Source organism: Camelus ferus, chromosome 11, assembly GCF_009834535.1.
Source record: "Camelus ferus isolate YT-003-E chromosome 11, BCGSAC_Cfer_1.0, whole genome shotgun sequence".
Taxonomy (NCBI): domain Eukaryota; kingdom Metazoa; phylum Chordata; class Mammalia; order Artiodactyla; family Camelidae; genus Camelus; species Camelus ferus.
In genome coordinates this window covers 4,754,794-4,767,572 of record NC_045706.1, presented here as the reverse complement: position 1 = coordinate 4,767,572, position 12,779 = coordinate 4,754,794, and the positions used below count along the sequence as shown (strand labels likewise).

The following is a 12,779-nucleotide window of genomic DNA, read 5'->3' as shown; positions in this document are numbered from 1 at the left end:
TTCAGGTCTGATTTTCAGATGCTCCATAGAGTGACTCAGCGTTTTTCCTCTCCCTGGTTTTCAGGTACGGAGATATGAGGAGACAGATTGGCTTCGAAATCAGGGACATGTGGTACAACCTTGGTGAGTAACCGGTATTTCAAGGCATCACAGTCAATCTCTTGAATAAGTGGGGAGCAATGATACTAGTCCTGTTTGTCAGCATCTGGGCATCTTAAAAATCCGAACAGCTTCTGTTCTTCGGCGAGCAGTTGCTACCTTTGCAGTAACTGCTTTCAGTGAACAGGTGATGGGAGACCAAAGTGAAGGGAAGAAAATCTGATGGGGGTTGAGGGGGGCGGTACAGAAAAATCAATAGAGTGTCTTCTTGTGTCAGGTGAGCACAGCTCTGCCTTGGAACTGTTACTCCTGGGCATCACTACCGTTCCCTCATGAATCAAGCCATCCAGTAGGATGTAGCTCATCCTACTGTTATATATGACACTGCATGTTGTAATTACTTTCACATCATCTCCCTTCAAAAGACTTTATTTGCTTATTCAAAACTGGACCCTGTATTTAGGTATACTGCCACCAAGTGGTGGTTGCATAAATACTTGCACAATCAAAACAATAAGAGATAACGTGTGTTTAAGATAAGAAATTGACATAGCCATTTATCACTACGAACTTCCCTCTCGGTACTGCTTTTGCTGCAGCTCAGTTTTGGTATGTTGTGTTTTCATTTTTCACTTGTCTCAAGATAACTTTTGATTTCCTCTTTGATTCCTTCTTGGCCCCCTTGGTTGTTCAGGAGTGCAAATTTAAACATCTACATGTTTGTGAATTTTCCAATTTGCCTTCTGTTACTGATGTCTAGCTTTATTCTATTGTGGTAGGAAAAGATACCTGGTACGATTTCAGTATTCTTAAAATTTTTAAGAATTGTTTTGTGATCTAACATGTGATCAGCCCCGGAGAATGTTCCCTGTGCTCTTGAGAGAAATGATTATTCTGCTGCTGTTAGGTGAAATGTTTCTGTATAGGTCTGTTAGGTCCATTTGATCTATAGTGTTGACTTACTGGTGAAGAAAGATCTCAAATAAAACAGCCCAACTTTACACCTCAAGGAACTTTAAAAAAAAAAAAAAAGAAAGAAAGAAGATCAAGGTAAGCCTAACGTCAGAAGAAGAAAGGAAATAATAAAGACTAGAGCAGAAATAAACAAAATGGAGGATAGAAAAATTCAACAAAATTAAGAGTTGTTTTTTTTTTTTTTGGAAAAGATAAAACTGGCAAACCTTTAGCTAGATTACTAAGAAAAAAGGAGAGGAGACTCAAATAAATAAAATCGTAAATGAAAGAGGAAACATTACAGCAGATGCCACAGAAATAAAAAGGATCATAAGAGACTACTATGAACAATTATATGCCAACAAATTGAATAACCTAGAAAAAAACAGATAAATTCCTAGAAACATATGACCTACCAAGACTAAATTATGAAGAAATAGAAAGTCTGAACAGACCAATAATGAATAAAGGGACTGAATCATTTTGCAACAAACAGAAATTCAGGACCAGATGCCTTCACTGGTGAATACAACTCAACATTTAAAGAAGAATTAATTCCAGTCCTTTTCAAACTTTTCCAAAACACTGAAGAGGAGGGAACACTTCCAAACTCATTTCATGACATTAGCATTACCATGATGCCAAAGTCAGACAAAGACACTACAAAAAAAAAAGGAAACTATAGGCCACCATCTCTGATGAATACAGATGCAAAAATCCTCAACCAAATACTAGCACACCGAATTCAACAGCACGTTAAAAGGGGAATTTATCTCTGGAATGTAAAGATGATTCAACATGTGCAAATTAATAAAAGCAATACACTACATTAATTGAATGAATAATAATCATAAGATTATCTCAATAGATGCCAAAAAAGCATTTGACAAAATTCAAAAGCGTTTCATGATAAAAACTCTCAACATAATAGGTACAGAAGGAATGTAACTTAACATAATAAAAGTTATATATTGTCAGCCAATATCTTACTCAGTGGTGGAAAACTGAAAGCTTTCCTCGAAGGTTGAGAATTAAACAAGGATGCTTACTTACCCCTACTATGTTCAACACTGTATTAGAAGTCATAGCCAGACCAATTAGGCAAGAAAAAGCAATAAAAGTCACCCATACCAGAAAGGAAGAAGTAAAACCATCTCTGTTTGCAGATGACATGATCGTATATGTAGAAAACCCTAAAGACTCCCCCCAAAAGTGTTAGAACTAGTAAACAAACTTCAGAAAAGTTGCAGGATACAAAATCAACATAAAAAAATAAGCTACATTTCTACACAGACTGTCTAAAGGAAATTAAGAAAACAATCCTATTTACAATAGGATAAAAATGAATAAAGTACTTAAGAATAAACTTAACCAAGGAGGCGAAAGTTTTGTACACTGAAAACGACAAAACATTGATGAGAGAAATTTAAAAAGACACAAAATAAATGTAAAGACATCTCATGTTTATGGATTGGAAAGCTTGATATTGTTAAAGTGTCCGTATTACCCAAAGCAGTCTGCAGATTCAATGCTTTCTCTATAAAAATCACAGTGGCATTTTTTACAGACATTGAAAAATCAATTCTAATATTCATGTGGAGCCACAAAAGACCCCGAGTAGCCAACACAATCCAAAGAAAGAAGAACAAAGATGGAGGCATCATACTTCCTGATTTCAAAATACATTACCAAGCTATAGGAATCAAAATGGCATAGTAATGGCATAAAGACAGCTCTCTAGACCAGTGGAGCAGAATAGAGAGCTCAGAAATAAGCCCACACATACGCAGTCAGCTGATCTTCAACAGGGGAGCCAAGAACACACAATAAAGAAGGGAGGGCCACTTCAACAAGTGGCTTGTGAACAACAGATGGTGCTCTGCACCGTGGATATCCACATGCAAGAGAGTGAAATTGGACTCTTAGCACCATGTGCAAAAATCAGCTCATAACGGACAAAAGACAAGCATCAGACCTGAAGCGATGAAACTCTTCGAAGAAACCATAGGGCAAAAGCGTTTTGACATTGGCCCTGGCAGTGATTCCTTGGAAGTGGCACCAAAAAGACAAGTAGACTACGTCAAACTAGAAAGCTTTTGCACAAGAAAAGAAGGAGGCAATAGCATGAAAAGGTAGCTATGGACTAGGAAGATGTATTTGCAAACCCCGTGTCTGATAAGGGGTTAATATCCAAAATATATAAGGAACTCTTTCAAGTCTATAGCAAAAAAACCCCCAAATAAACCAATTTAAAAATGAGCAAAGGACTGGAACAGACATTTCTCCAAAGAAGGTATCCAAATAGCCAATAGATACCTGAAAAGATGCTCAAAATCACTAATCATCATGGAAATGCAAACCCAAACCACAATGAGCTATCACCTCCCACCTATTTGGACGGCTCCTATGAAAAAAATAAAAGATAAACACACATATGCCAGGATGTGGAGAAATTTGAACCCTTCTACACAGCTGGTGAGAATGTAAAATGATGCATCCACTATGGAAGACAGTATGGAGGGCCCTTCATAAATTAAAAATAGAACCATCGTAAGATCCAGCAATCTCACTCCAGGTTCTAGGTCCAAATGAACTGAAATCAGAATCTGGATGAGGTATCTACACTCCCCTGTTCATTGCAGCATTATTCACAATAGCCAAGATGTGGAAACAACCTATCTATCCATCGATGGAGGAATGGGTAAAGATGTCGTATATATACACAATAAAATATTTTCCAGCCTTAGAAAAACTACAAATCCTGGTCATATGCAAAAATGTGGAAGAAGCTGAAAAATATTGTGCAGCGTGAACTAAGCCGGCCATGGAAGGACAGACACTCATGAGTCCTCTTATGTAAGCTCCCTAAGGGAGTCAAACTCACTAAAGCATTAAAGCAGAGACCGGAAGGGTGGTCGCCAGGGGCAGGGGTGAGAGGAGGGAGAAATGGGAGGTGCTGGGCAGGGTGCAAAGTTTCAGTTACGCAAGATGCGTGAATTCTAGAGATCCGCTGTACACCCACGTGCCTCTAGCTAACGATCCCGTATTGTTCGTATGAAAATGTCAGAAGGTGGACCTCATCTTCAGTGTATTCTTCCCACAATGAATAAGAAAAGAAAAAGTAAAACTGGTAAGAAATCAATACAATTTTATTAATAAGTGAATGAATTAAAATAACGAGGAATTCTCTAGTAAAATGTTAGCCACTATGACATGTCATTCTGTGGGGTAAGTTCCTTATAAAGGAATAAACGTGGGGAGGGTATAACTCTGGTAGAGTAGCGTGCACAAGGTCCTGGGTTCAATTCTTAGTACCTCCATTAAAAATAAATAAATACATAGATAAACAAACAAACCTAATTACCTCTCCCCTCCAAAAAACACCCAAATCTGTTAAAAAAAAAAAAAAGGAATAACTGACTATGATTTGGTGTCTCTTCACCACCTGTGTGTCCTCTGTGAACCTGGCCTCTCTCCTGGTTGAGGTTCAGCTCCTCCTGGCCCCTGTCCTCAGCTTGCTTTGTGCTCGGGGGCCCTGGGCATCTTTCTGCAGCACCACTCGGTCCTGGGAAAGGCTTTGGTTGCATTTTCAGCCTCAAGAGTCACCAGGACTCTGCTGCCTTCCCTCATATTGGCACACACGGCCCACCTTGGACTGCTGTGGGGGGAGTGGGGCTCCGCTCTCCCATCTCCTCCAGGACTCTTCTCCCCCAGGAGGAGGCAGGCGGCCGCCCACCCACTCTCTGGTCACCCCATTGTGTCTGGGTTTCACCTGTTCCACCAGGTCTGGGCAACTTAGCTGCACCCCAACCTGCTTGCTTCTGGAATAGCTCCCTCTGTGGCTGGAAAGAGGCCCCGATGGATCTACGCTCCGTGAGCAGAAGGCCACAAGGCAACATGGTTTTCGATGAAGGCGTGGAACTGGCTCCACCACCCTCCGAGCAGACGGGGCTCTGAGGGCCAGCATTTGGCTGAGGGTCAGCGAGTTCACGGCGACTTCATTTCACCCGAAGCCAGGTTTCCTCAGGGGACTCTGACTCCTAATTCTTTTTTTTTTTTTTTTTTTGAATTCTGTTTTTTAATAGCAGTCTAGTCTGTTTACAATGTTGTGTCAGCATCTGATGTACAGCATGTTTCAGTCACACCTGATTCTTCTCGAGTGCCCGGATATCCACAAACGTGTGAAAGGAGGTCCTGTTGCCTCTCTAGGGAACGTTAGAATTTCCAAATGTTCTTGGTCCTTCCATTTATATGAAGGATGGAGCCTTTTTATTTAAACTTTTTAAATTGAAGTGTAAGTCAGTCTACAATGTGTGTCAGCTTCCAGTGTACAGCATAGTGGTTCAGTCATACTGGAGTCTTTTTTCAAATAGGTCTTTACCCCAAAAAATAAGCATACAACACTTTTGGGAGGAAAGACGGTAAGGTACTCTGTGGATAATACCAACAACATGGAACTTAAGAACCTTGGTTTAACATGAGGTGGCAGCTGGGTTTGCAAGACTGAAAATCCCCCGCAAGAGCTCCCAGGTGAAGAGGAGCTGGTCGGAAAGGCAGCTCTCCCTGCACTCTCAGTGGGACTAGATCCCACTCACCTCGCAGTGTGAGTGTCAGTCCTGGCATCAGCTGACCCCTTAAGGAAACCCTCTGCTAGGACTTTGCTGCAGCAGCTTAAACGTCCATCATCTAAGTCCTGACTCTTGGTGTCAAAGCATCTCCGACACAGAACCTTCCAGGCACTGTCTTGCGCTTGGTCCTCCCATCCCTGGGGAGAGAATGGGCGCCCTGGGCTCGAGTCAGGTAACTTGCTGAGTCCCACTTGAGTTTTCAGGCTCCCTTGTCCCTGCCTGGCTGCATGGCCTCAGTTACGTGACTCTGTCGGCCCAGGCTTCCCTCACTCAGCACTCTAGGCTGTAAGATGAAGACATGGGATGGAAGTTTTCAAGAGCCTTCCAACCCTGAGGCTCAATAATTCTCCATATATATATATATATATATATATATATATATATATATATATATAATGATCTCAGTAGTGAAGAGCTGAGCCTCCTGGAACAAGGAAGAGGACCCTTCACGATTCATTTTAATTGATCTGGCTCTGACAGGTGCATTTGTCGTATTTCCTGGCAGCCCAGACACTGCGGGACTCCCGCCAGGAGGGTTCTGTATGTAGCCGCATTACAGGGAGGGGCCGGCGAGGGCCGGAAGGAACATCCAGAGAGAGGGCAAGGAGGGAGTTGTTCTCGCTGGACAAGTGGGAGCCCACGGCTGTTCTAGGTGCCAGGACCCACCAAGAGGGGATCCGAACTCCACCCGGCATTGGCCGGGCTCTGACGGGGACCAGATGCACTTCTGCACGGGGGCCGTCTCTGAGGTCATCTTCACCCTGGCCCTTCCTAAGAGAGAACCAACACCGTCTTCTGAACTGTTCAATGTCAGCTGTAATGTACAAACTCTGAGTTAGTTTATTTCCCCTAAAAGGACAGTTTCAGGTGTTTTCAAATGCTTCGTTCCAAAACCCCTTGGTAATATTTTTTTCATCCTTGGGGTAAGCAGAGACACCAGGGAGATGTTCAGACTGATGATTAACATACTGAGATATATTCCTTCCAATAGTAGCTGCTGTCCCAGCTCAGCTCCGTCTTCTCTGGCCGGCACCTGAAGGGCCGCCACCTGGCACTGAGGAGCTCCCAAACCCGCCCAGCCCAGCTGGCCTGTCGGACGGGCACTCCTGACACTCAGGGATTTCTCCTCTTTCTTTCTTTTTTTTTTCAAAGTATGTTCAAGGTCATCTCTGGAATCCTTGAGCTCGACCACCGCTTGAAACTGACTTCTCTTTTGCTCCTTGTCCATGATTTCAGCGAAGGAAGGTGAGCTTCTCTGAGAAGCCACCTCCAGGCCCTTGTGAAGGCTCGACCGATTAAAACGGTTGGTCCTCTTGACCTGATCTGTCATTATGCTCCAAATAGGCTGAGTCAAGCAGCGGAGACTTTTGATCCACCATGTAAAAGGATGCAGTTGAGAGAGCAAATGTCCCGTTTTCAGTTGCTGATTTGAATACAGTAATGAATGTATCAGACCTGTGTTGGACGGCTTTTTAGCTGGGATCTTTGACTCTGACATGAGAAGTGGCCAAGAGGTCAATTATAGACCATGACTGTGGTCAGTTCAGGGCAGGGATTTGGTAACAGCAAGAAATAATCATTAACCGACATGATTGCATTTCTTGCTTACAAAAGAGTTAAACTATTTTTGAAAGTTAAAAAAAAAATAAACGTATTGGCGGCTCATGGGATCTGCCCCAGGCAGCCCCTCAAAATGGCTAAAGTTAGCTCTGTGGGGTCACCTTCAGGGGTCCCCTTGGCAGCCTGGCTGTTTCTTTCCTGCTGTGAATCTCAGGTGTTGGAACCTGCCTGCCAGTGTCACTGCTGGGGCCGCCACTCTAGAAATTCATGAACGGCACATCTTAATTTCCCAAGATGTCCACAACCTATTTCCTACACAGCTATTTTTCCCCCCTAAATGGGCTCAGGTTTGATAACATATTGACCATCTGATCTAGACAGCTCACCCAAGAAACTAAAAATAGAAGTCAGATATATTTACCATCTTACAATTAGTCACCTATCCCTGGGTCAGGCCCCAAGCCGAATGCTCCGTGAGACGGTTTCTTCCTTGAGTCTTTCCAGTAACACGTCTAGTCTGAGCGGCTCCGATCCCGCCTCCGTGCAGCGCTTCAGAGCCAGGATCCGGGTCTGTTTTGCTTGATTTAATGCAAGTGCAGACACAGCGCTGCCCCGTGAGACAGAGCAGCACTTTTTTTTTCCTCCCAAACCTGTCACATTTTGAGTGTGAAAGGAGAAATCAAAGGCAGACTCTCTCCAAAAAAGGAGGGGGAAATGTGCTTATTTACCCAGCTCTTCAGTTATTTATCAAAGCGCGCGCCGCGTGCCTGCCTGCCGAGCACCTGATCTGACTTTTGCCTCCGTCGCCTCGATTTGCATTTTCTTGATCACACACAGCACACTGGAGCCCGCGCCGGCTGTCCAGTCTGGCCGGAACAAATGTGCTCACGGCAAGATCTTTATCGGCCAGGTTCCACCTGGGATATTTGTCATGCAGGGATTCCCTTCATGGGTATTTTTGGAGACTGGGAAAAATTGTGTGCTTTTCATGAAAACCCATATGTATACAGTGGGGCCTAATCCCTTTGACTGGGTGACAGAAATTTTTGCTCTGTCTACCTGTGTGTTTAGGGAGATTTTCCCGGGATTGGACTATGTTTAATGTCCCAGATTTCTGAACGCTCGTGATTGTCAGGAGGTCATCCAAACACCCGGGGAGAGGCTGCGGATGAGGGAGGTCCCCGCTGCCCTGAGACAGCATGGTCGGGTTCCCAGGAAAGAAGCTGCATGTTTGTAACTCGAAGAAAGACTCGCCGGGTTGTCACGAATCGGGGAGTGGTAACCAGGAATTTGGCAAGGTGACCAGAGGTGAAAGGTCCCCATTCTGATCCGATAATTAGTCTGTTCTCCCTTTGTCTCAAAAGGGGAGAAAAAAAGGTGCGCCCTCTTTTTCCTGAAGTCTACACTTCAGGACTCACCTTGAGCCCCACTGATTCCAAACCTGAGTTCATCATTAAATTTGAACAAGAGATGCTCCAGGGGAAATCCATAATGCAAATGCCAAGAAAAAAGGGAAAAGAGATGAATACTGGAGAATATCACCCAGCCTTCACTCACCTTGAGGATCACTGGTGCTTGAAGTTTAAACCCCCGGGGGTATGACAGAGGCTAGAGCTCAGCGCTGGGCCCCCGGCCAGTGGCTCCCATATGAATGGGAGGGATAAGAATCGAGACTAGGACACCTTTGTTTTGTTGTATTGTTTTGTTTGTTTCAATTTTTATTTTACAGCACCTTTTTTGTGGTAGGATTCTTGTTCAGTAAACTACACATATTTCAGATGTACAATTTGATGAATTTTGATAGGTGTATACATCCATGAAACCATCACCGCAATCAGGATAGCTAATATTGCCAGCACTCCCCAAAGAGGTACAAATCTCAACTCCCAATTTGTGCCTTCCCACCCTCTTGCCTGCCTGGTGACCATAAGTTTGTTCTCTATGTCTGTGAGTCTGTTTCTGTTTGTGGGTAAGTTCATTTAGGACACCTTGGATTTTGTAATGTGTTCTTCCAAACCCTGCATCCACAACTGCTTGTCACTCCCTTACATGCTCAGGCCTCCCCGCTTGGCTGTCTGTGACGGAGAGCCCTCGGTGGCACTCCAGTTGCGGTGATGAACAACTCGCTGTCACCATCATCTGTTTTCTGAAACATTGGCTCTGACATTTTTTAGGCATAATACAAGAAAAGTGTCACCTGAGAGATGGACTATAATAGCATTTTTAAGAGAACACTTTGCGTCAGTTACATACTTTTCAGAAACATTCAGCATTTGGGGAAGTGATGAGAATCATGTTATTAGAGCCTTTGTCAAAATATTATTTATTTAGTAAAGGTTAATAAGATTTTAATTATATTCAGATTCCTTCCTGAAGGTTACATTTTGTAGATGTGACCACCCAATGCAAATTTCAGCCACACATTAATTTAGGCCAATTATGAGGACTGTATGTTTTGTTAAGTGTCTTTGTTTGTAATAGCCAAATTTGTTTGATGGGTCTCTTTACAGAAATCTGTGCTAGCTGAGTTACAAAGTAAACTAAATTCTTTAGAGTATCCATTCTATTTCCTGGTTGTGTAAAAATGTTAGTAAGATTGCATAACTCTGGACGAATTACGAGCATTAATGAAAAATGTTGTAAATAATTCATTCAAGCATTTAATTCTTGTGCATTCTGTTACATGTTGGAAACAAAATGAAGTAAATTGTAATGGGTGAAATGAAAATAAATCAAGATTCCTGAAATTAAAGACAAGAAGGCTGCTGGAATTATAAAAAGACCACTTTCTTGATGGGGCCTACCTCTAATTATGTCACCTTAAATAAGGCCAGCCCCGTCTTTTTTTTTTAGAAATGAGTTTTCAGCAGCTCCTCTCCAGGCAGTGAAAGCGGGTAGTGGGGGTCCCAGCCTCTCCCCTCTGCGTGCCGTGTTTCACTTCAAGTTCTAAGCAACCCCTACGTCACCCCCAGCCCTCGAGGATTTAGATGCGGCAGGGTGGGGAGGCTACTGCTGGGTGAGACCCAATGGCAGCAAATAATGAAAAAAAAATCAAAAATAGAGATTTTTAGTTTGCAGTGTCTGAATCCAAGGCAGAGACCTCAAAAGGTGTGACACCCAGATTTCCAACAAAAGCAATTGAAATAGAAAAGAAAAATAAATAAACCTAAAGGTTTGGAGCCTGCAGGAAGCCAGTCTCTGCGTTCCGGAGGACTCAGTTTAGACATGTGATACTGCAGTAATGCTAGATGAAATGACAGGTCGCGTCCTCTGCGTCTGGGTTATTATTACAGCAGACAGATAAGGGAGTGATGCGGCCGGCCAGCATCCTTTCTATCACGGGGAGATGGAGAGTCCTGGTGTCCTGGAAGGACCCCGTGACAAGCAGGCAGGGAATGAGGGGCACAGCCGAGGCTTCAGAACCACAGACCTGGGTTCCAGTCCTGCTGAATTTCCGCCAGTTCCACCGTACGGCACACTGGCTTGGGGAATGGCCCAGTTTCCTCATCTGTAAAACAGAGTTAAGGACGGTACCCACTCTGGTGGAGGTTGTTGATAATGGGGGCCAGGGTATAGGAGAAAGCTCTGTATCGTCTGCTCAGTTTTGCTGCAAAGTCTATTAAAAGATAAAACAAAGTCTATTTTTAAAAAAGAGAAATGGTAGCCATCTCATAAAATTATGTTGAGAATTATTTTGTTAGTTATTACTTTATTTTTTAAATTGTTTTATCAGCACTGTGAGGTGGTATGATGTATTATTTTCAGTTTTTACTTTAAAAAAAATTTTTTATTGAAGTAAGGTCAATTACAATGTGTCCATTTCTGGTGTCCAGCACAGTGTCCCAGTCCTGCATACATATACATATACTCGTTTTCATATTCTTTTTCATTAAAGGTTATGACAAGTTACTTAACATAGTTCCCTGTGCTGCACAGAAGAAATTTATTTTATGTTGAGAATTTAATGAGACTTTTTCTACAAGGCTTGTCAGGTGGTAGTACTTAGTACATATTAACTAATATTATAGTGTTTATTATTATTTACAATGGCAATAGTATTTGCTTAAAAAACAACATTTGAGAATCCTTTTCCTGAATTCTTTAGAAAAGTCAAATGTGGACAAGATAGGTGAGCTAAGATTAATACACTACTTACTTAAATAAGCATTTTCCTATCACTTCGTAGTCAAAGAAGGCAGAATCCTTTCTGTCTTCACAGCTTCATATTCTGAGGCCCAGCTGTGACTTCCTGGGTTGCAGTCACTGGGAATGTTACAGAAATCACTCAGCGTTGTGCATGGGGTGTCCAGATGGTAAACTCTTTTTCATACGAGGTTGGAGCTAGAGGGGGGCCCGAGAGACCATCCACTCTAAGTCCTTTACTATATCAGTTCTTGCTAATTGTCCACAAAATGAGATGCTGAGCGGCCCGTCCCCCAGCCCTGCTCGTTCCCAAACTGGGCGCCGGTTAGCCGCCCATGACCCTGATGTGTGCGATTTGATTGTCTATTTGTGAAACAACGTTTATCGTCTATGACAGACTAATCGTAACTGCAGGCCTTATAGTGGATGGGTTTTTCTAATAGCTTCACTTACAACGTTTGGAATATAGTCCACATCTTATACTAAAGGCTGGACACGTTCAAAATTGTTGCCTGCAGGTGAGAAATGAATACACGTTCCCAAGACCCTCGCATTCAAAATCACAATGATCTTTGTAGGTTTTTTGTTGTTGTTCATTGAAGCCCATTTCAGAATCCTTTTTTTTTTTCAAAAAAGTTTCTGAATCGTGCACTTCTTTATTCAAGGTCAACACAAGATAAAGTTCATTCCGGAAATGGTCGGCCCGATATTAGAAATGACACTGATTCCTGAGACCGAACTGCGCAAAGCTACCATCCCCATCTTCTTCGACATGATGCAGTGTGAATTCCATTCCACCCGGAGCTTCCAGATGGTAAGGACGTGGGTGTGGCTTGGAGAGAACAGGGGAAGAGCCCAAAAACCTTGAGAAGGACTTTAGATGGTTCTCGAGTTACACGTGTTGAGCGTGGAAAACATAAGTCCCTCCAGCTTAAGAGAGAAAAGTCCAGGGACTTTCCTTGTGGAAGAGCCTCTCTTCTTGGGGAGGATTGCTAGCTTTTACCTACTTACTTTATCTGGATTTACTTCCACATCAAACTAAATAAGCCTGTCTTCCACCCTCCTTCCTATGTGCGCTCAGAGCGTTTGATCAGATGTCACTGCAACCTCTCAGACTGGCTGCTTCTTGCCGAGTAACGGTATTTTTTTAAGTCCAGAGCCTTTACCTTTATTCTTTTAAGTGTGTGTCTTGGTCTTCTTTATGTGTGCAATGGAAGCTGTTGAGAATTCCTTAAAGAAAGAGTGTGTAAAGTACTTGAAGCATACTGTATTCACACGGGGAAGGACAAAATCTGAATAACTGATGCATGAAAACTAGCACAGTCTCCTTCCCTGGATTCCATGAGAAAAATACGGTGTTTAAGGATTCACGTGGGGGTGCACCACACACACACC

General features: G+C 42.9%; 1 protein-coding gene across 1 annotated transcript in view; it reads left to right on the top strand.

The window, feature by feature from the left end:
* The window catches only part of DOCK1 (dedicator of cytokinesis 1), a 484,302-nt gene that overhangs the window by 398,545 nt on the left and 72,978 nt on the right, over positions 1-12,779 (top strand). The window contains 2 exon segments of the mRNA XM_032490663.1: positions 65-123; positions 12,050-12,198. Coding sequence (XP_032346554.1) covers positions 65-123; positions 12,050-12,198 — 208 coding nt within the window.